Raw genomic sequence first — 25,142 nt, forward strand, 5'->3', positions numbered from 1 at the left:
ATGCGCAAGAAGAGAGAAGCACCATGTCAACAAAGGCAAGAAGACACAAGGCTTCACTATGAAAGGAGAGGTAGGTAAGCAGTATCCAATGGTGCAGTCCATCAGGACGGAAAATGCTTATTGGATTGGAGAAGGTGAAGTCCTTGATGGCCTTCCAAAGAACAGCATCATTCAAGTGTTCTATGGCAGCCGATCTTAGAATTAAGGAAATATTAGGTGGTGAAATAGCGCAGCAATAATTTCTCTTCTGTGAAGTTTGGTGATTCAGGGACAGAGCAAAATCATGATAGTGACTGAGTTGAACAGTGTTGAGGTAATGTTTTCATAGATTAGAAGACCTGAACATAATTTCCCTTTATGATGTCAGGTCTCTGGGAGACTAGATTTAAATTGCTTGAATGTGTGGGTTGAGACAACAGAGTACTTCTTCCATGATCAGCAGCTCCAATCCGATTCCTCGCAAGGAAAGTGAAGCAAGTGTTGGCTGATATTATATCATAATAAAGGGCTGATATTACATTTTGTAAAGGCTGTCTGATAATCTTAATTAATTCATTTTTGTTTTTCCCTCCAAAAGCTAGATGGAAACTCGTCTAGCTCTGGCTTGGGTTCTTGAAGAAAAATTAAATTGCAAAAGTAAGGATGTTTCATTAGCCTTCTGCACTCCCCCAAGGTCAACGAAGCCTCTCTGGGTGCTTTTGCAAGGCTGCAGAATCTGGAATGGCAAGGCTGTGGCTCCATTTCAGCAAAAATAAATATCATATTACAACACATTGTTTTTGCAGCTGACTGAGGCTTCGGTATAGGGGATATTTCATTCTGCAATTGCAAATAAAGAGAGAAGTTGCTGGCAGGGCAATGTATAGTGTTTGCATCATTCCTTTATGAAGCCATTTTCTCCCTGCAAGGAGTGCATTCCCAGAAGACTTTTTTTCCCCCAACAAATGTCTAGTGTTTCTGCAATGCTCAGCGTGCATGACTTGCTTTGAAGGCTGTTAAAAATTAAGACAGATAGTTGGACAAGTTCTCCTGGTACATTTCATTCCTTCCTCCCTAACTTTATCCCCCCCTCCCATATCCCGCCTCCCCCAAACCCTTCTATTACAAAACTATGAAAGAATGGCAGAGACTAAAACCACAACATACTTTGCAATTCTAATTTTCTAACCTAAAGCTAGTGAGCCATAAAACCCTAGAAGCTAAAAGCTGCCTGAGGAGAATCCAAATCTTCTGGCTTTAAAATAGCTACATATATTTTACCATTTTAGCTATTTTGAGGTAGATTTTCTCACACATGCATGCTTGTTGAAATTAAATGTGTTTTTATCCTTTATTCCTTCTGGAGAGAGAGCAGACTTGAGAGGGGCACTTGTTTTCTATCTGTTACAGAATAATTTGAATGCTCAGGGTAGGCATTAAGTTATCTGACTGTGCAATTTCTATCTAAATTGATTAGGTCTGATACTGCTTTGGAAACTGGGTGCATGTAGGAAATGGAGTTGTCTTATTTGAGCCTGACTTTTAGTATATGGGTGTTATCACAGGTTTGTTGTAGTTTGTATCCCCCAGAAACAAACCCTAAGAAGAGGTTTTGAGGAAACGTAGTTTATTTGGGAGGTGATTGCAAGAAAAACTGGTAGGGGAATGGGAAAGTGAACAGGGAAGAGAAGATATTCAATAAAGGCTATCTTAATGAGAAGTTGCCACTGTGGGTAACTGGTGCTTGATCCTCCTGGGGACCTCTGGGATGCTCTGTGAAACATGCACAGAGATGTCACACCTGAGCAATGGGAAAGCTTGGGCATTCATCAACCATCTCCCATGGGTCATTGGTGGACAATCCTGGCCAGAAATGTTAATTCTTTCCAACTTCATCTATAGATGTACTGTAATCCCAATCAAAATCCCAGCAACTATTTTGTAGATATCAACAAACTGATTCTAACATGTATATCAAAAAGGAAAAGGCCTAGAATAACTAACACAATATTGAAAAAGAAGAACAGAGTTGGAGGACTTAAACTGCCCAATTTCAAGACTTACTATATAGCTACCATAATCAAAACAGCATGGTATCAGTAAAAAAAATAGACACACAGATCAATGAAATAGAATTAAGGGCCCAGAAATAGACCAACAAAATATAGCCAAATATCTAGCACACAAAGTCAAACTGATCTTTGACAAAGGCTCAAAGGCAATTCAATGGAGAAAGAACAGTATTTTCAATAAGTGATATTGGAAACTAGATATAGACTTAACACTTTACAAAAATTAATTCAAAGTGAATCATAGATCTAAAGGTAAGGTGAAAAACTATAAAAGGTCTAGAAGAAAATGGGGAAAATCCCTATATGTTGAGAAACTGAGTGTTTAGACGCAATACCAAAAGCACAATATATGAAAGGAAAAACTGATATGTTGCATCTTATTAAAATTTAAAATTTCTGTTCTATAAAAGACACTTAAGAAAATGAAAGACAGAATGGAAGAAAATAATTGCAAAATACATATCTGATAAGGAACTTATATCCAAAATACACAAAAAATTCTTTAAGCTCAATAATAAGAAAAAATCAAATTAAAAACAATAAAGATTGTCAAATTAGATAAAAACAGCAGGTAGAATATGATTTTGTAAATCATAATCATAATAAATAAATTAAAAATTTTTTCACAATAGCCAAGTCCTTTAACTCTCTCTTTTTTCAAAAGGGAGTTGTGAACTGTAAACATTTCCCTTCCTAGCTCTTGTTTTTTTAAACTTGAGTAAAAGGGATTATACAGATTTTTTGATGATGGCCATTCTGACTGGTGTGAGGTGATACCTCATTGTAGTTTTGATTTGCATTTCTCTAATGATTAGTGATGTTGAGCATCCTTTCATGTGTTTGTTGGCAATCTGTATATCTTCTTTGGCGAAATGTCTATTTAGGTGGAGAGGGTGTGGAGAAAAGGGAACCCTCTTGCACTGTTGGTGGGAATGTAAATTGATACAGCCACTATGGAGAACAGTATGGAGGTTCCTTAAAAAACTAAAAATAGAACTACCATATGACCCAGCAATCCCACTACTGGGCATATACCCTGAGAAAACCATAACTCAAAAAGATTCATGTACCACAATGTTCATTATTTACAAAAGCCAGGACATGGAAACAACCTAAGTGTCCATCGACAGATGAATGGATAAAGAAGATGTGGCACATATATACAATGGAATATTACTCAGCCATAAAAAGGAATGAAATTGAGTTATTTGTACTGAGGTGGATGGACCTTGAGTCTGTCATACAGAGTGAAGTAAGTCAGAAAGAGAAAAACAAATACCATATGCTAACACATATATATGGAATCTAAAAAAAAAAAAAAGTTTCTGAAGAACATAGGGGCAGGACAGGAATAAAGACACAGACGTAGAGAATGGACTTGAGGACACGGGGAGGGGGAAGTGTAAGCTGGGACGAAGTGAGAGAGGCATGGACATATATACACTACCAAATGTAGAATAGATAGTGAGTGGGAAGCAGCCACATAGCACAGGGAGATCAGCTCGGTGTTTTGTGACCACCTAGAGGGGTGGGATAGGGAGGGTGGGAGGGAGATGCAAGAGGGAGGGGATATGGGGATATATGTATATGTAAAGTTGTTTCACTTTGTTATACAGCAGAAACTAACACACCATTGCAAAGCAATTATACTCCAATAAAGATGTTAAAAAAAAAAGTGACTATACAATGGGAGAAGGAATTGCAGGAGAAAGAGTGACAGGCAGAGGCAGATAAAGGGAAATCCTTAAAGTAGAGCGGGGTGCACAGTGAGCTGGAGGACCCAGACCCCACGCTTCTCAGTACCCTTAGGTAGCAAGATCTCAGAAGGAAGCTAAAACTAGCACTGAGCCTCCCATTGGAGCAAGGCTGTCTGTGCTCCTCTGGGCCCTGAATCAGTACAGTTCCTGTTCTCCTGAACTGCTGAACCATAGACAATAATGAAGGCTGCCATGCTAGACTGAAGATCAGAGGCCTCCCTCTACTCTCCCAGTAGTACACAAATCTCCCAATTTTCTCTTTGACCTCAAGGAACATCAGGAGCCTCAATACTTACCAGGATCTCCTGACAACCTTGTAGGATGAAGGTCAGAGATACACTTAATTTTATCTGAAGAAAATAAAGATACAAATGAGTTTATGTGTATGAAGTTATATGTGCTTGACACATATGAATGGGAAAACAACTGTAAGGTTACATATCAAAATGGTTATAGATGGTAAACTCTGGGTAAGGATTACAAATGATTTTTATTTTCTTTTTATTTAGCTGTGCTCTTTGATTTCCATACAATGAGAATGTGTTACATATGGTAAAATGGGGAAGGACTAGCTGAGTGGTGTGGTATATAGGGCCTAGGTTTTAGACCCCACAGACCTGGGTTTGAATGACCAACTCTCCTACTTATTACCTGGGAGAATCTGAGAAAGTTATTTTCATTTCTAAGCTTCATGTCCTCATCTATAAATGCCAGTGATGTCAACCTTGTAGAGTTATCATAGAGATTAACATTAATCTACATAGAGTGCAGAATAATTTCCCACATAATTACACACATAAATATTCATGATAATTGTACACTTTAGACTACTGAACTTTACACTGTGTAAATTATATCTCAATACAGTTGTTAAAAAACACACAAAAAATACCTATAATACTTTTGCATGAATATTTAGACCAGCTATGGAAATAGCTAACCTAGATACCTTGAAGGATATTTATAAGGTTGGCATATGTCCATCATTTATATCTTTAAATTAAAGACAAAAAAAGCATTGCTTTCTTGTTCTATAATGCCAACTCTGAAACTCTAAGAAGGTCTGTAATTCTAACATCTCTTTCTTCTAAGAATGACTTAAAGAAATCCATAGTACAGATTATCAATTGGATGTGCTGGCTGTGTTCCTTAGACTGTTCAGTGGTCACTTAGTCCCTGAACACCTGACATCCTTCTTCTACTGAAATTGAAAGAACAGTCCTTGTTGAGGGATGAATTATGGCCCTCCAAAATTCATATGTTGAAATCTTAACCTTCTGTACCTCAAAATGTGACTGTGTTTTAAAATGGGGTCTTTAAAGAGGGAATTAAGTTAAAATGAGGTCATTACTGTAGGCCCTAATCCAATGTGACTGGTGTCCTTAAATGAAGAGGAGATTGGAATACAGATACACATGGAGGGAAGACCATGTAAAGACACAGGGAGAAGGTAGCAAGCCAAGGAGAGAGGCCTCAAAAGAAACCAACCCTGGCAACACCTTGATCTTGGACTTCCAGCCTCCAGAATTGTGAGAGAATAAATCTTTGTTGTTTATGCCATCCATTCTTGGGTACTCTGTTATGGCAGCACTAGAAAACTAATACAGTCCTTTTGCCTGCCCGAATTTTGAGAGTGTCAGGAGGAACCCAGTTAACATTCAGAAAAAGCTTAGGAATCCTTTTTTTATAAATGTTATCATTTTTATAAAAATCATTATCTTGTGTGGTATACCTACTTAAAATTATGATGTAGCAGCTATTATATTTCAAGGTATATAGCAAAGATATTTAATCTTTAGGTTGAAAATAAAGTGTGGCATGAAGGAACATATCAAATTACAAGTTTTTGTGGTATCCCTCTTCATTCACTTCAAAGGATATAGTATTTGCTTGGTTCGTTTACCAGGACATTGTGCTGAGAGGCATAGTAGAAGGAGAGAAAACTTGAAGAAGATGAGAAGATGAAATTACCTTTTATAAAAGCAAAAAAAGAAATGATAGGGAGATAAGCTAGCACAACTAAAGGCCTTTGGAACATAGGTGAGAGAGAAGAGACTGAGGAACAGCCATTAGGAGTGGAATTTTGGGGTGGGGGGAGAGGTATGTAAGAAGAGTTGTTAGGAAGGCTTGCTGGATTGAATGCAGTGTGGTGTCTCCTAATTCTTCCATGAAAAATTGTCATAAGACTTTCATATTATTTTCCAAAGCTTTTGATTCAGGGTTAAAAGATTCATGGTGCTTTTCCTAACATTCCAAAATGCTGAAAAGTTGTGAAATCAAAACAGTGTGGCTTAAAGGACAGCTCATCCATGTAGTGTTTCTCTTAAAATTTTCCACAACGTGAAACACAAAGTAATGTGCTATAAAGACAATGATTAAGCAAAGGGTATTTTAAAGTTTACTTTCCTTCCATTTGTTTTCTCCAGCTTTCAAGTATCTGCTACTCAAGTTCATTTGTTGCCCTATTTTGATTGTTTTTGGCAAACAGATGCAGGAGAAGGACACTATCGCCTTTTTTGTTTTATATAACCTTAGAGATACAAACATAATGTTAGTCAGGTTTTCTTTTGTAGGGAAAAATTATGAAGGACTGAAATACAGCTAAAAAATTCCTGATGTTTTCAATGGAAAACTATGCATTGTCTAGCATACCCCTCCAAGTTATCTGATTCTATGGGGTCTTTACACCCTTCATTGTAGTAATGTTTTCTACAAATCTGTAAGTTTTAGAGAACTGAAAGAGATACAAATGATTCTTGTCCACATATATGCAAATGAATTTGGAGGAGGTTCAATTAATTTTCCTCCTCTCTGTGGAAGAAGCTATTTTGGCACAAGTTAAGCAAATCTAAATTCATTGCATCATTCCTGATAGCCTACATATGTGTATTCTTTTTGGAGTCTCCTTTGAACTGGTGGTAACATCTTACTGGTTCCCTCATTAATTAATTAAATAAATAAAATCTTTGACATGTGTCCATTTTAAATATGTATGTGGGTTTATTTTTTCTAAAAAGTTATCCTTTAATACTTTCATGAATTGACTGTCTTTAAGCTTCTAGGAGCCCAGCTGAACCTCTTACCTGAGGTTCAACTGGACATAATAAAGTGAACTACTCTTTTGGAGTGAGGAATAGCAGGGGATGGCTGGGGAACAGCATAGCTGAACTGACCTCTCTATATCTCAGTCAAGAGTTTCAACTGTGTCCATCTCCAATGAACCCAGGAGCACTGAGTTATGATCTGCATGACATTTTTATCTCAGACATTCAGTTTGACTTTCAAGTCAAATCAAAGACTAGGAAAAAAACCCCATGAATCCAAATGAAACAGACTATTTTTCAGCTTGGCACTACACCATCTAGTCTAATGCGAAAAAAAATTCATTTCATTTTGCCACTGCCTGCTGATTGGCATGAACTCAGCTGTCCTTCAAAGGTTCAGCCTCTCCTGAATGCAGGTACAGTCATTGCTGTGAGCCAAAGGGGGAACTGTAGGTGGAATTTTCAAATTCCCCTGAGGGTTGCTTTTTGGGAAAAATTATTAAATGAATGTTTTTAGCATACACTTGAAAGCTACTTTAATTCTGTTTCACTTTCAATGTATGGAAGTAAAGGCAGCATTAGAGAAGTGTGCTGATTACTTCCAGTGGGTAAAATACCTGCAATCTTGAGATAAATGTTGCCAGAAAATAGAAACTGATGTGAGAGGTTTATCCTGTGCACATTATCAAATTATAATAGAACTTAAAACACATGCCTATGCTTTTGTAGGAGAGAAGAAATATCTTCTCCTTTTAGGCTCTCCATTGGGAATCCTGTAATGAAAGACAGATTATCAAGAGAAAAACAAACAGAAATTTATCAACATGTATATCTCACATATACATGGGAGAAACTCACAGATGAGTAACTCAAAGAGGTGGCTAGAACTTGGGCTTAAATGCCATCTTCATTTAAAACAGAAGAAGAAGGGTGTGGGGTGGGGGTGTGGGGAGGTAAGTTATGGGAAGGTGACCAGGAAAAGTATGTAAAGAAACATAAGGTTTGCTATGCGGATTTAAGACTGTTCCTTCTCTATTGATGAGTTTCTTGTGATTTAGAGTCATCCTTCTCTTCCTGGTACAGAGAGGAAGACACCTTCACAAATGGAAATTTCCTCTACAAATGGAAATTTCCCTTACAAAAAGACAACTTATACCCTGTTTTCAGAACTTCTCCTGTGTCTGCTGTTTCTCAAAATAGTCAATTTTAAATATTGACATTTATGCTAAAGAGGTATATTTTGGGATCACACATTCTAGTCTCCTACACTTTCTACTATCACCAAACTTGAAGACACATCCCAGCATTTAGATTAAATGGTTGCTCCATCCAAGGCACCTGTGGCTTCTGTATCACATTCAGATAGTTTATCTTTAGCTCTTAGTTCCATTATTTTAGAATTGCCTGTTGGTTTGGAAGTTGAGAACATTGTTTTCTTCCTCTCCCAGGTCATAAAATTGAAGGACAAGAACGTGGGGTCTAATCTAGGTAAATATCTTAACAGAATGTTATCCAAAGTATAATTTTCAAAGTGTTTCATAGATTGCAATTCTTATATAAAACCATAATGAGCAGGAATTTAAGTTTTATTAAACTCATTAATGAGGGAGACAGCAGGATGACAAAGATGGTTCAGAAAAGAATACAGGGAGGACTTCCCTGGTGGCACAGTGGTTAAGAATCTGCCTGCCAATGCAGGGGACAGGTGTTCCATCCCTGGTCTGGGAAGATCCCACATGCCGTGGAGCAACTAAGCCTGCATGCCACAACTACTGAGCCTGCGTGCCACAATTACTGAGCCTGCGTGCCACAACTACTGAAACCTATGCATCTAGAGCCCATGCTCTGCAACAAGAGAAGCCACCACAATGAGAAACCCACACACCACAACAGAGTAGCCCCAGCTTGCCGCAACTAGAGAAAGCCCACACACAGCAATGAAGACCCAACACAGACAAAAATAAATAAATTTATAATTAATAAATAAATAAATAAAAAGGGATCATACCATTTCTGGCTTTATAAAAAAAAATACAGAGAACTAATGATTATATAATCAATGAAGCAAAGGAAGAATGCTGTGATAAATCACAAAGTTAGATGCAAAATTGGTCATTGTCCTACCAGAAATAAGACCAGTCTTTGGGACTAACTTTTCTATGTATGAAAAATCATTCGTGTTATTATCAGGCAAAAATAATTTTCATTGCACAAAAATTACTTGCCTAATATTGGGAAAAATCATTTATATCTTACCAGTTTCCAATAAAGGAACATCCAACTTTACAAAGTTGTGAGTTGTCTGGACCTTAATCAACAGTAAATGGCAAGTCAAACAAACTTGTATATCTTGTGACTCTAGGGCAGGGGTCAGCAGACTATAGTTGGGCTTAGCTGACCACTTGTTTTTTGTAAATAAAGTTTTGTTGGAACACTGCCACAGCCATTTGTTACGTATTATACATGGCTGCTTTTGCTACAGAGTTGAATAGAGACCACGTGGTGAGCACAGTCTAAAATATTTACTATCTGGCCCTTTACAGAAAACAAACAAAACTTGCCAACTTTGACCTAGGAACAGGACATTGTCTAAAAATAAAAACAAAGGTGACACAATCTTTTTTTTTTTTCTTCCAAGTTTTGGAGGATATTTTTTCTTTGCAACAATATTAATAAAAAAGCATGAACATGAAATCAGAAAAATCGCTTCAGGAAAAAGTCACATCAGAAGTGATTTAAATCCACGAATATACAATTGAAAATTATACATTTTGCAATAATTATACACTATTCATTTGTACAGTAGATTCAGCTTAACAGCACCATAGATTCTCAGAATCTCCTTCAGAATCTATTACACATGTTGAAAACAGAGAAATACCAAATTCTTTATTTCTAAGAGAAAGCTCATGACTCATTTAAATCCTTAGCATTCCAAATTACTCACTTCCCCTTGATTAGAAAAATCAAGCCAGACGAGGCGGGGCGGGGCGGGGCGGGGCCGCCAGGTTCGGGCACCCTGGGGGCCGGCGTGTGGGCTGCCAGGAAGGGGGCGGAGCTTCCGGCTAGTCGAAGGGGAGAGGCAGTAGCCGGTGTGGACGTGTTCCTCAAAATACGGCGCCGCAAGACCATCATCTTTATGGAAGGCAAAGCGTCCAGCACCATGTTCCTGTTGAAGCGCACCGTCGAGGGCATTCTCAAGCAGCTGCCAGACGAGCAGCGGCTGTACAAGGACCACCGGTTTCTGGACGATGGCAAGATATTGGGTGAGTGTGGCTTCACCAGCCAGACCCAGCCGCGGGTGGGGCTAGCCTTACCGGCAGGTGAAGCATTTGAGACCCTGCCCATCAAACCCTTCTCCAGCCCACCGGAGTTGCCGGATGTGATGAAGCCGCAGGACCCAGGAAGCAGCGCTAATGAACAAGCTGTGCAGTGAGAGCTCCCCCTCAGGGCCTCCCCCCACTCCATAAAAGAGATTGGGTGCCAAAAACAAAGAAAAAAGAAAGAAAAGAAAAATCAACCCAGATTTTGGTATTCAGCTCATCCATATTCTGGTGTTTTCCTTCAGGAATTTGCTATGTATAGCAGGCATCAGGGGATCACACTTTCAAGAAGAAGTAGACTTCCCTGGTGGCACAGTGGTTAAGAATCAGCCTACCAATGCAGGGGATATGGGTTCAATCCCTGATCTGGGAAGATCACACGTGCTTCGGAGCAACTAAGCCCATGCGCCACAACTACTGAAGCCCTTGTGCTTAGAGCCCATGCTCCACAACGAGAAGCCCGTGCACTGCAACAAAGAGTAGCCCCCACTCGAGGCAGCTAGAGAAAGCCCGTGAGCAGCAACGAAGACCCAATGCAGCCAAAAATAAATAATATTTTTTGAAAAAGAGAAAAATTAGCCTGTAGCTTTTCCTTGATAACCTTATATACAAAAGTAGATAAATAAACGTACACAACTTCTTGTTGTTTGGAAATGGCATCAGAGCAAGGGTTTTAAGATACCCATCTAGACTAATCCAGTCCATATTGTCACTTTAGAGGTCATACCTCCTACTGTCACTAGACCACAACCAGTGTGAATTACGGACATTTGGGAGGTTCTGTAGACTCCCTTTCCCCATATGCAAACAGGTGCAGGCAAAAAACCCAATTCAAAGAAGTAAATATTGATAAAGTTTTTATTTAGGTTATACGCAGGGCTGAGTTTCAGCCAGCACTTACAGTTTGTTAAAATATTATAATATCTCAGTGCCAATTGGTAGTTAGCCATGGCTATGAGCCCCTTAGGTAATCCTCAAGTTATCCCAGTCATCCCAGCCTCTCTCCCTTGAAGCCCCAGAATCAGCCAACTACCAGAAAGTTAACTCTGGCGGAGTAGAGAACCAAACTTCAGTCAAGAGTCCATGGCGATTGTTAAGTGTCCTCACCATGTTGTGTGCTAAATATTTTTCATTTTACCCCCTACATTACATTTCCCACATTACCAAATTGTTCACAGTCCCTTTTCAATTAAGTTCCTCTAAGCATCCACTAGCAGGTCACAAAATCAATGCAAATCTCTTTAAAAACAGCAGGGACAAATTACAAAGAAAACAGGAGGACCAAGCCTAAAATGGAAGCCAATCTTAATACTACATCCCAGGCTCTCTGAATGTGGAAAGATTGTGCAAACTATTCTAAGGAAGGGGTCTAGGCACAATCGAGACAAGACTGAGTATTGAAGAACTGCACAGCGTAGTCTAGTAGAAGTGACTAGGATATTTATTCACCCATTGGCAGTGGGGGCTCTGGTTGGGAAAACCTGTAGGGCAAGAACAAAGAAAATAGAAAAACAAGACAAGGGAGCTTTGGGAAAAAAAAGAGAAAAAACAACTCTGATTTTATACTTGTGCTCAATCCAACTTGTGTGCTCAGAAAAACTCATCCATTTTGATTTTAGCTTTCCTCAATTATTGATGCTATACTTCTATACACCGAAAATCAGGTGCTGCTCCTGTCCCACCTGCATCCCCCAACTCCTCTTAGTAGTTCAGTGCACCCTGGCCCAACTTTCAACAGCCAGCCTCTGCCTTTCTTTCCCTCAGGGTTTTCACTCTCTTCCCGAGCCCCCTCTGCCAATTAGTGTATAAATGTCCCAGTTCCTTTGATATTCAGGTAGGTCAAGTTCCTTTGACCCTGATGTATCCTACACTAGCTTACAGAATTTCCCCAGCAGAATCAAGCTCCAGTCATCCATAATGGTAGCTGGCTCAGTGAGACACATGTCACTGGTTCCTTTTTCTTCCCCTGTCTCACTTAGAAAATCCCCAACCTGTGTTCCCTTCACCTCCTAAATAATCTTGAAACCTTCCCAATTTACACTCAAATTAGTTCCCAAATTACTCTCAAATCCTTGTCTCAGGACCTGTTTTTTAGGAGAACCCAAAATAAAACATGGTAAGTGCTCAAGAATATTCATTGAACCCTTTTGAGTATTTCTTTTTTTAATAAAATAATTTACAATTTAATAATCATTTCAGGTATAGAAAGCAGTATTAGGAAAACATAACTGATGATTATTTTCATAATGATATGCTTTTTATTCTTAAATTCATGTCTGTTCAATTAAGTGGCAACAAACTAAAATATGAAATACTAACACTCTTTAAGCCTACTACAAGATTTTTACAAAAGTTGTCATATGAAACATTTGTAAAGAAAATAGGGAATAAAGAATCTTTATTCTTGCTTAAGAAGCTACTCATAATTGAATACATAAACTGAAATAAATATTTACTGAGATATTTTTGTATATTCTTGACTATTGAAACTTCAAGAATATCTATATAATAGCTGCAAAAATTTCAAAGTGCTTAAAATCGTTTTCACTACAGTGATAAAGGCACTCTTTAATTTAGAATATCTATAGTTGGCTATTGAGACATAATCTTTAATTTATCATGTTTGATAATGTAAGAAAATGAACAGTTTAAACTATGCAACATAAAAACTTTAGTTGAACGAGATCCTAGCATGAGTTCCAACATAGTCTTTGAAATGATCCAAGTCTGTGATGTTTTACAAAAGGTCAACCTCAAAACATTTTACTCACATGTCTTAAAACCACAGATATTTAGTATCATTCACTATGATATAAATATAATATTAAACACTTTAATTCTTTGATGTAGTAAAAATGTTTTATCAGGGAAAAAAAAAAAGAAAGAAAACTGCTCTTCATACCCTGTCAAAGGTTCCCGATTTTGTAACACAACATTTTTCTGGAAGTTTATATAAGCAACATATACACAGGAATTACAGCTAAATGGCACTAGGTAATTTTGACCTTATACTTTTTTTTTAATCTGTCTTTTCCAAGTTATCCACAATAAGCATATATAAGTTATAATACTTAGATATTAATTTCTTAAAAATAGACCCTCTCTTTTCTTCAGTTTCAGTGATACAGGAAATTCTGAGGTTGTTTCAGCAGGAAGACCACAAAGAAGAAAGCAAGTATGGAAGCAAAATTTTTGTGATTATCTACATAAAATAACTATGCCAGGTGAGTAACTAATGCCAATCTGTGTTTTCTAGAACCCAAAACCTTCTCAAATTATGGTACAAATATGTGTTTATTTTGATTAGTTGTATATCTGACTTTAATAGTAGATACTGTTTAAAAGAAAATACTTAGAAATTTACAGATCTACATACAAATATTGGTTCTATAGCTTACAATTTGTGTGATATTTGCAAAGTTAATTAATTTTTCTAAGCCTTAGTTTTTTGCTCTATGGAGACATAATAGATACATAATAACGACATATCCACATGGTCTTGACTATTTTCCAACTGGCATTGCTACATGGAAGGAACCTTAAGCTGAAAAATGACGGGCTTATTCTTCTCTCCTGAGAAAGCTGGCTTAGGATATGTGATATTGTGATTTATAATAAGAAATGTACATTTGGTCTTCTTTTCCCTTTCCTGGCACAGAGCTCCTACAAGGCTTGGAATTTCTTAAGTGTGGAGAGCCATATGGTGTCTTTTGTTATGCTAATGAGGTGAATTTCAGAAAGACCTTAGGTTACCTAAGAATGGGGGCTCCTTGCCTGTTGGAGGGTCAGAACTTTCATTTCCCCCCACCTCCACCCTCTACCCACCACTCCCTACCTTGTGGGAGGGGAAAGGGGATGGAAATTGAGTTTAATCGCCTATGGCCCAGGATTTAATCTACCATCCATATGTAATGAAGCCTGCATTAAAAAGGAAAAGAAAAGAAAAAAAAAAGAAAGGAAGGAAGGAGTTTCGGAGAGCTTCTAGGTTGGTGAACAAGTAGAGATTTGGGGAGAAAGGCATGCTCAGAGAGCATGGACACCTCGTGCCCCTCCCCACACACTTGCCCTATGAATCTCTTCATCTGGCTGTTGATTTGCATTTAAAATCATTTGTAATAAATCAGTAATTCAGTGAGTAAACTGTTTTCCTGAGTTCTGTGAGCCACTCTAGCAAATTAATCAAACCCAAGAATTGGGTTATGGGATGCTGTAATTTGTAGCCAGTTGGTCAGAAGCATGGGCGACAGCCTGGACTATGATTGGTATCTGAAGTGGAGGTTAGTCTTGGGGACTGAGCCTTTAACCTGTGGAATCTGACGGTATCTCCAAGTAAACAGTGTCAGAATTGAGTTGAATTATAGGACACCCAGCTTGGTGGTGTGGGGGAAGAACTTACATGTTGGAACTGGGTGAAGAATTGTAGGCTCACAGTAACTGGAGCAACATGTGCCCCTTGCTCTCACTCAAGAAGATATAGCCTGCCCACAGAGGGTCCTAGGAAGAGCACAGAAGTCAATAGTAATGGTTATTATTTCATTTGAGCTTCACAACCCCAAGAGAAGAATAGGCTTTATTATTCCTATTCTACAGATGAGAAAATTGAGCTCCAGAAAGATTAAACAATTTTAATAGTGATATCGCCTCTAGAAACTAAAGCACACAGGTGCTCCGACTCTAAGAATCAACTCTGTGAGCTTTCTATGAGTTAATATTTTTCTGTCTAGTCCGTGAATAGTTTCCACGATATGCTTGCTGACTCTGTTTTCTGTATTCAGTATGTTTAGAACTTGAACAATGAGGTCCAGATCATCTCTAAGGAAGCTCAATATACTTTTTCCTCCCTCTAATCAATGTTTCATTTTGCTTTGTTCAATAAATAATTCATTTCTCATTCCTAACTTAATAAAACGTATCTCTTCTTCCCAAACAATGGGAAGCCTGAATCAATAATTTTTATGGGCAGAGATTCTGTAAAGGGATACAGAGTATGAAATTGCTATGTGGGGAATTTTATAACATTCTGGGAATCTGAAAAAACAAAAGCCAATGCAAGGTGTATTGCCATAAATCATACAGTCTACTAATAATTTAAATGGAAGATTTTCATTGGAGTCTTATCTCTACAGCTTCTAATCATAAGTTGTTGGGTGGGACACTGGACCTTACTTTCATCTTCAATAAAATGAGGATAACAATACTTATCCTGGGGCTTCCCTGGTGGTGCAGTGGTTAAGAATCCGCCTGCCAATGCAGGGGACATGGGTTCGAGCCCTGGTCCGGGAAGATCCCACATGCTGTGGAGCAACTAAGCACGTGCACCACAACTGATCCTGCACTCTAGAGCCCATGTGCCACAACTACTAAAGCCCACGCGCCTAGAGCCTGTGCTCCACAACAAGAGAAGCCACTGCAATGAGAAACCTGCACACCATAATGAAGAGTAGCCCCAACTTGTCACAACTAGAGAAAGCCTGCACGCAGCAACAAAGACACCACACAGCCAAAAATAAAAATAAATAAAATAAATAAATTTTAAAAATAATAATACTTATCCTTTGGGATATTGATAAAATTATGCCAAATATGACATCACAATTTCCACTGAGTTACCATTATCATAACCAGAGTCCCGGAGAAGAAAGGGAGAAAGTGGCAGCGTACTTATTTTAAGAAATAATGGCTGAGAAATTTCAAAATCTGGGGAGAAATTTGGACATCCAAGTTCATGAAGCACAAAGTTCCCCTCTAAAATTTCAACCCAAAAGATCTTTTCCAAGGCATATTATGATAAAACTGTCCAAAATCAAAGACTAAGAGAGAATTTCAAAAACAGCAAGAGAAAAAAAATCATCATATACGAGAGAACCATTGCAAGTCTATCAGCAGATTTCTCAGCAGGCAACTTACAGGCCAGGAAACAGTAGGGTGATATATTCAAAATGCCAAAAGAAAAACACTGCTAACCAAGAACACTTTCCCTGGCAAAGTTGTCCTTCAGAAATAGAGAAGTGGTAAAGACTTTCCCAAACAAACAAAAGCTGAGGAAGTTCATCACTACTAGACCTGCCTTCAAGAAATGCTGAAAGGAACTTTTCAAGCTGATGTAAAGGGTTGCTAATTGGTAACATGAAAACATATGAAAATATAAAACACACTTATAAAGATAAGTATATAGTCAAATCCAGAAAACTCTAATACTGTATTATGGTTGTATGCTAAGGACTTAACTCTAGTATAAAGCCTAAAGAACAAAAGTATTAAGTGTAGCTACAAAATTTGTCAATGAATACACGATATAAAAAGAGGTAAATTGTGACATCCAAAACAAAATGCGTGTGTGGAGGGAGTGGTAAATAAAAGGGTAGAATTTTTTTATGCAATTGAAGTTAAGGTGTTGTTAGAGTAAATTAGGCTGTTAAATCTATAAGATGCTTTTTATAAGTCTTATTGCGACCACAAAGCAAAAACCTACAGTAGATACACAAAAGATAAAGAGAAGGGAATCAAAAAATACCACTATGGAAAATCATCAGTTCACAAAGGAAGACATCAAAGGAAGAAAGGAACAAGAAAACTACAAAAGAGCCAGAAAACAATTAAGAAAAATCATATTATAAGTCCTTACCTGTTAATTATTTTAAATGTAAAAGGACTAAATTCTCCAATCAGAAGGCATAGAGTGGCTGAATGGGTTAAAAAAACAATGCCCAAATATATACTGCTTACAAGAGACTCTCTTCAGCTTTAAGGACACACATAAGTTCAAGGTGGAGGGATTGAAAGAGATTTTCCAAGCAAATGGAAATCAAAAGGGAACAGAGGTAGTTATACTCATATCAAACAAAATAGACTCAAAAACAGTAACAAGAAACAAAGAAGGCTGTTATATGATGATAAAAGGGTCATTTCATCAAGAGGATACAACAATTGTAAGTATACTGGGTTGGCCAAAAAGTTCGTTCAGGTTTTTCGTAAGATGTTACAGAAAAACCCGAATGAACTTTTTGGCCAACCCAATATATGCACCCAACATCAGAGGACCTAAATATATTACACAAATAGTAACAGATCTGAAGGGAGAAATAGACAACAACCCATAATATTAGAGGTCTTCAATAGCCCACTTTCAACAATGGATAGATTATTCAGACAGAAAATCAGTAAGGAAACATTGGACTTGAACTGTACTTTAGACCATATGAACCTAACAGACATACACAGAACATTTCATCCAATAGCAGCAGAATACACATTCATCTCAAGTACACATGGGACATTCTCCAGGGCAGATCATGTCACAAAACAAGTCTTAGAAAATTTAAGAAGAGTGAAATCATACCAAGGATCTCTTCTGATCAAAATGGTGTAACACTAGAAATAATAACAGGAGATCAACTGAAAAATTCACAAATATGTGGAAATTATACAACACACTCCTAAACAAACAATAGGTCAAAGAAGAAATCAAAGAGAAATAAAAAATTTCTTGAAACAAATGAAAATGGCAACACAACATACCCAAACTTATGGGATGCAATAAATGCAGTTCTAAGAGAGAAGTTTATGAATAATCACCTGGAAAATAATGAAAACTGACCCCTATCTTACACCGCGCACTCCAGCTCCAATTGGATTAAATACTTAAATTTAAAACCTGAAACTGTAAAACTATTAAAAGAAAACATATGGGAGAAACTCCTTGACATTGGTTTTGCAATGATATTTTAGATATGACACCAAAAGCACAAGCAATAAAAATAGAAATAAACAAGTGTGACTACATCAAACTAACAGCTGCTTTACAGCAAAAGAAAGAACCAACAACATAAAAAGGCAATCTAAGGAATATTTGCAAATTATCTATCTGATAAGGGGCTAATCTTCAAAATATATAAGGAACTCATACAACTCGATAGCAAAAAACATAAATAAATAAGTTAAATACTGCAATTGAATCCAGTTCAGAGGATGTGAATAGACATGTTTCATGCAGACAGACTCTAGGCTGGGGTTGCCAGGAGCTGGGGGGTGGGGAAAATGGGGAGATGTTGGACAAAGAGTACAAACTTCTAGTTTTAAGGTGAATAAATACTGGGGATCTAGTGTACAGCAATAGTGACTATAGTTAACAATAGTGTGTTATATATTTGAAAGTTGCTAAGGGACTAAATCTTAAATATTCTTATCCCCCCCACAAGATAAGTATATTAACTTATGGAGGTGTTAACTAACCTTATTGTGGTAATCATTTCACAATATATACATTCATGAAATCATCACCTTGTACATCTTAAACTTATACAATGTATATGTCAATTAAATCTCTGTAAAATAGGTACTGCTATTTTGACCTTAGATTACCTCAGTCTGTAATTAATTTAGAAAGAATAAGGAACAGTGGTCTTGAGGTCCTATGCATTGACTCAAGGTAAAAAGATTATTTGGGGAAAACACTAAGACAACTTCGTGATAACCTAACTGTATATTCATACTACAAAAATAATCTGGTTGGTTTATAGGTTCAAAATCCAGCCACTTTTTTGCTATAGTGCATAAAGCTCTATACTTCACTCGGTGTTATTTCTTGCTACCTCTGAAATCTATTGCAACCTTTTAATTATCTTCAGTGTTGTTGGTTCTGCCTAATTATTCTCTAGAGGCAAACCAAAAAATGCAGACATGAATATAAAGCTTGGTATCTCAGTGAAAACAGGTTTGTGGTGGGCAGTGAAAATTCCTGAGAAGTAAGTAGGTGGCATTTCTGCATAGCCTATATGCAGAATAAAAATTTCTACAGCCATAAACTTTTCTGTATTGACACCTTTGATTATAACAGTTCTAATAATAGCTTCGTAGAGTTTTACACAAAGAACAATTAATAGATTTTTATACTTCAGTTTCTGCTGATGCCTTAGTCCAGATTTTAAGAGAGCCCCCGCACCAAAATTTCTAATTTGAATTCATTAAATACATTCTACATTTTCTATGAAAAGTCCATCAAATAGTACATTCAATCACCATGATTTAAAAATTCAAGTTAGGGCTTCCTTGGTAGCACAGTGGTTACAAATCTGCCTGCCAATGCAGGGGACACTGGTTCAAGCCCTGGTCTGGGAAGATCCCACATGCCGCAGAGCAACTAAGTCCGTGTGCCACAACTACTGAGCCTGTGCTCTAGAGCCCGCGAGCCACAGCTACTGAGTCCATGTGCCACAACTACTGAAGCTTGCGTGCCTAGAGTCTGTGCTCTGCAACAAGAGAAGCCACTGCAATGAGAAGTCCACACACCACAATGAAGAGTATCCCTCGCTTGACACAACTAGAGAAAGCCTGCGCACAGCAACGAAGACCCAACGCAGCCAAAAATAAATAAATAAGTAAATAGATAAATAAACTAAAAACATTTAAAAAAACCGTCAAGCTTAAAAAAACCCCAAAACCAAAAAACCAAAAAAACCTCAAGCCAAAAGCCATTTTTTAAATAAGGGTTAATAAGGGCTTTTTGGGGCTTCCCTGGTGGCGCAGTCGTTGAGAATCTGCCTGCCAATTCAGGGGACACGGGTTTGAGCCCTGGTCTGGGAAGATGCCACATGCCGCGGAGCAACTAGGCCCGTGAGCCACAACTACTGAGCCTGCGCGTCTGGAGCCTGTGCTCTGCAACAAGAGAGGCCGTGATAGTGAGAGGCCCGCGCACCGCGATGAAGAGTGGCCCCCGCTTGCCGCAACTAGAGAAAGCCCTCGCACAGAAATGAAGACCCAACACAGCCAAAAACAAATAAATAAATAAATATTTTTTAAAAAAATAATAAGGTCTTTTTGTTTATTTATTCTTTATTCTCTAATCACTTAATACTGAACCCACAACACAGATGCAATGCAAAGAAGGATGCTCAGATTTTTTTTATTATTAATCTCAGGATTGCTTCTATAATGGCAAAAGTGGAAAATAGAGTAAATAAAAGTTTCTGTCCCCTGCTATTTCTAGAATTCTATTTTGTAGAAAGCATGTGTTTTAGTAAAGTATGGGAAAGTGGTTGCTTTTTCTTCCTTGTGACAAATGAAATTGAATAAGTACATACTTTTTTCCATAATACCTTTTGTGCTCAAAAGTTAAGCGGGCTTCTAGAGGGACAAAATGATACTGCTAAATAAAATTCAAATCTTGAAAGAGCATCTGTATTATATGTCTTAGTTCAAAGCCGTCCAATGCTTGTCAGATCAATTCTGCAACCTCCTTCATACACACTTAGGCGTTTAGAGAATTTCCACTTTAAACATTCTCACACTTTTCAAAAATTTTCAGCATCTTAGCAGAAACTCAGAGGTTGCTGAGCATGCTAAGGATGGACTTAATATAGACTGATGCTGATGCCCACATGATGTCCTGGGCCTCAGAGAATCTTTGAGAAGATAGTAGTTTATTAGATCTACCAAACCAGGGGCAGGAAGGCAGTAATTTGGGGAAAAGATATTCTTGCAGGCTTTAAAAGAACAGTCATTTCTTCCCTCTGATGTTACCATACTCAGATGTAATAAAGAAAGATTCATCTTTGCCAGTTTAACCACCAACCCTTAGTCATTAAAGATATGAAAGCATGAGCTCTGTCCAAGACAAAAACCGAACAAGTAAGGAAATTCATTTTATTTCAATCCCCAAACCATAAAACTCCTAGAAGAAAATAAAGGAGGTAAGATCCTTGACAGTGGTCTCGGTAATGATTTTTTTGGATTTGACGCCAAAAGCAAAGATAACAACAAAGCAGAAATAAAATGGGACTACATCAAACTAAAAAGCTTCTGCACAACCAAAGGAAACCATCAACAAAATGAAAAGGCAACTTACAGAATGGAAGAAAGTATTTGTAAATCATCTTCTAATAAGGAGTTGACATCCAAAATATATAAAGAACTCATGCAACTCAATAGCAAAACAAAACAAAACAAAAAAATCTGATAAAAGAATAGGCAGAGGATCTATCTATCTATATATATATACTTGAAAGTCTCTGAGAGAATGAGAGTAGATCTTAAATGTTCACCACAAAAATGAAACTGTAAGTGATGTGATGCAGGTGTTAGTAACACCTGCATGGTAATCATTGGTAATTGATGGTAATCATTTTACAATATAAAAGTGTACAAACATTGTAAATCAACTATACTTCAATAAAAAAGTAAAATTTAAAAAAGTGAAATTAAAATCAAACAAAATTAATCTATGGTCTTGTTTGAAGTTTGGATGCTGGCATCTCTTGAGGTGGGGACCATAGGATGGGCTTCTGTAGTGCTTGCTGGTCATGTTCTATTTCTTGGTCTGAGCACTGGCTACAAAGCATGTAAGCTTTGTGATAAGTCATCTATCTGCTCACTTATGATTTGTGCAATTTTCTGTATGTACACTATATATTGATAAAATTTACATTACAGAAAACCCTGAGACTGTCCGAAAAGTGACTTACACTTCTGAAGTGCTTGATTATTCTATTCAGTAATGTATTTGAGAAAAAGAAATTATTTGCTTTTGAATTTTTAATCTATCTTTGATCTGACACATCTTAGCTTAGATCCATTCTTTAAAAGATGATGCCAAAAGAAAAATCTTCAGAAATGTGTTTAGAAAAAAAAGCAGCATATGTTTCTTAAAGGAGAGCTAGAGCTTCCCAATTTCTATCTTCTTTTCACTAACTGTTATGTTCCTTGAGCAAAAGCCAGTTAAATAACCAAAGACCCAAGGGCCAAGAAAAACAGTCAAGGAGCAAAGAGGACCAGATGATTTGGGATGCAAAATCAAGAGACCTGAAATAGAACCTGAGATTTCTCAAAAGCTACAAGAACAATGGATCTGTCCTGAACGACCCACCATTAACCACACTGATGTAGATGAATTTTAAAAGGAAGAAATAAAAGCTGTAAACTGCCTAGGGGGATGAATCATCATTGAAAATAATTAACCCACATACAAGATGCCATTTCTAGGTGCTCACAAGGCTTTTTAATATTCCCCTCATTCCATCTCTCCCTAAAACCCATCTCCCAATCCAAATAAGTCTCTTTTTTATTGCAAGGTCTCCGGGCTGGGGATCTGAACCTGGCCCCTGAGGAACCAGACAATTTTCATTCCAAATCAAGCTTGTTTGTGGGAAGAAATCCGTTAGATGAGCTTTTCCAGTGTACATCACTGTTGTTGTTCATTTGTTTCCCTTCAGCTTTCCCAATTAAGTTCGCTCTTTTTAAGTTTTTTTATAGCAACTTGCAATCTACAATCTTTTATTCATAGTGCCCAAATAGAGAAAGCTCTGAAAACTAAAAGTTTCTTTTAAATTTAATGACAAAACCAGAACTCACATAAAACTGTTTATAATGTCTATTTACCTCTTACTGTGAATTTTTATGTTTCATTGCAGAGATTTAAATGTGTTTGTTACCGGATGCTGCTTTAGACCTCCCTGGAGATGTAATACAGTATGCCATATATGCACTGCATTACCTTTCTACACTCCAAAAATGTTCGATTCCAAAGCATATCTGGGATTGTGGAGCCGTAAACAAGCATTCCTCTCCAAGAGTAGAAATGAACTTGTTCAGTTACTAGAGGGATTTAGGTTAAATTTAAACAATGGTCTTATGGCCAGAAGAGTTGTTAAAAATGGATATTTTCTCCCAAAAGACTATATTAAGTTGAGAGATCAGAACCAATATTTAACTTGGAATTCAAACTTAAATGTTAATTCTGGACTGACTACAGGACTCTGACCCTTACATTTCAGATCTTTTTTCTACTGATAAGATAAGGAAGTGGATACAGGATGCAACTCAACACACTTGGAGGGAGTCACACGATTAGGAAGAAGAGAGAATAAAATATGATTATTACAGCAAACTTTTGATGTGCCCGTTTTAATGTGTCTGAAGCAGGGGTTAAAAACTCAGTTCTGCAAATGCATTTAGTGGATTTCCCAATTGAGAGGGCTTTTTAGAGTGATGGTCCTGGTAGAGCCTACTTGCCTCCCACTTAAAAGGCTCCTCTGTGTGACTTTGGTAAAGCTATTTTAAGGGACACTGTATAGGTTAGTTATCACTGTGTAACAAAACCAGGGCTAAGGACTAGACAGGAGGTAAGAGGGTTTTTGAGGTGGTTATGCTAATTAAGGATTGAAAAGGAACACTGTGGATAGAACAAATAATAGAACAAGATTGACATATGCTCACCATTGGTTGAAATAATCCCCACATTTCATTGATAAGGAAAGTCTTGAATCCAGTCCAGTTGTCAGTCTGGGCACATGGACCACTCAAAGTTACTGGTTTTTCATCAGCATTAGCTGGTTAGAGACGTGATGAAACACAACATTCAGTTTTGGTATATTTTATTTTATTTTTAAATTTTTATTTATTTTTGGCTGCATTGGTTCTTTGTTGCTGCACGCAGGCTTTCTCTAGCTGCAGCAAGCGGGGGCTTCTCTTGTTGCAGAGCACGGGCCTAGGTGCGCGGGTTTCATTACTTGTGGCTCACGGGCTCTAGAGTGCAGGCTCAGTAGTTGTGGTGCACAGGCTTGGTTGCTCCACGGCATGTGGGATCTTCCCGGACCAGGGCTCAAACCCATGTCCCCTGCATTGGCAGGTGGATTCTTAACTACTGCGCCACCAGGGAAGTCCTGTTTTGGTATATTTTAAAACTAAAACTCTAAAAGAGTGTGGCTCAGGCTTTAATGTGCGCACAAATCACTTCAGCATCTTGTTGAGATGCAGATTCTAATTCCCTAGGTCTGAGATGAGTCTGAGATACCGGCAGTGGCCAGGAGATTGGTTTTCAAGGCCAGAGTATTTCAAACTTCATTGTGCATTGGAATCACGTGGAGGGCTTGTTAAACGCAGCCCACCCTCAGATCCTGATTTTGTAAGTCTAGTGTGGACCTGAAATCCTGCACATTCCTCCCAGGTGATGCGGCTGATGCAGGGCCACACTTTACGTTTAAAAAATCAATTAAATAAAACAGACGTGTTATTCTTTTGAATTTGTTGTTAACATCTGAATATTTTCAAATTGAAGTAAGCATCTAGATATACTGTTGAATAAAAATCTCCCTGTGTGCTTTATATGCTAAATTTCTATCACTCAGTTGAAATTTGTATTTATTACTGAAAGAATAAAATGCTATTATAATTAACCATTGTGGTGTTAATTTTATGTAAAATAGTAATGATTAAAAACTTTCCAATAGTTAAATCATTAAAGAAAAAAATCAGCTTAATAGGAATATTAAAGCAAGAATGCCTCTGCTAGATAACTTTAGGAAGAACACATTATCCTTCTTGAGCCAACAAATATTTGTACAATTTTAAATAAGAATGGAAAGCAGAATAATAGAGACTATATATAAATCATATTTGTAGCCTTTGCATAATTATTAGGTTATTATCATTCATGGCATTAAACAAAATACCCTTCAAAACCTATGTTTATTTTTATTTTGCTATTTAATTCCATTTAGGCTTCGAGTTTTTAAAGAAAACAACCTGCCATAGAACTTCATCGTAAGTTGACAATATTTGGCTTCAGCCTATTATTTATTTTAACACTAGGCCATTTGGCATTCAGCCAAATTGAGGGTTTGGTACACTTCCAACATGAATCTTAGGAGCTGAATCAAGGGAGCTCCCAAGATCCTGGATCAGACACTGTCCAGAGGGCTTCTATTCCTGATGAACTGGATCATCTCACATCTCCCCACGCAGCTCCCCTTGCTGAGAATCTTGTGGAAAGTCAAAGCCAGTCCATTGATCTCCCTTCTTTCAAAGATTAGGTGAGGTTAAGGTTGCAAGATTATATTCAGGATGCCCAGTTAAATTTGAATTTCTGATAAATTTTTTAGTGGAAGATGTCCAATGCAATGTTTGAGACATTCTTGTATTGTTTTTTGCTATGTCTCACATCATTAGGTAAGATCCCAGCTGCAAGAAACTTGT

General features: G+C 37.5%; 1 protein-coding gene across 1 annotated transcript; it reads left to right on the forward strand.

The window, feature by feature from the left end:
* On the forward strand, positions 1-24,783 carry LOC307198464 (uncharacterized protein; the record flags this gene model as incomplete). Its single annotated transcript, XM_079945436.1, has 4 exons — positions 1-70; positions 9,783-10,118; positions 13,290-13,399; positions 24,668-24,783. 3 exons carry the CDS (start codon positions 1-3, stop codon positions 13,388-13,390), a joined length of 507 nt encoding a protein of 168 aa, XP_079801562.1. The 3' UTR covers positions 13,391-13,399; positions 24,668-24,783.
* Between the last annotated feature and the right edge of the window lie 359 nt (positions 24,784-25,142).

This window comes from Stenella coeruleoalba (assembly GCF_951394435.1).
Source record: "Stenella coeruleoalba genome assembly, chromosome: 15".
Classification (NCBI taxonomy): Eukaryota; Metazoa; Chordata; class Mammalia; order Artiodactyla; family Delphinidae; genus Stenella; species Stenella coeruleoalba.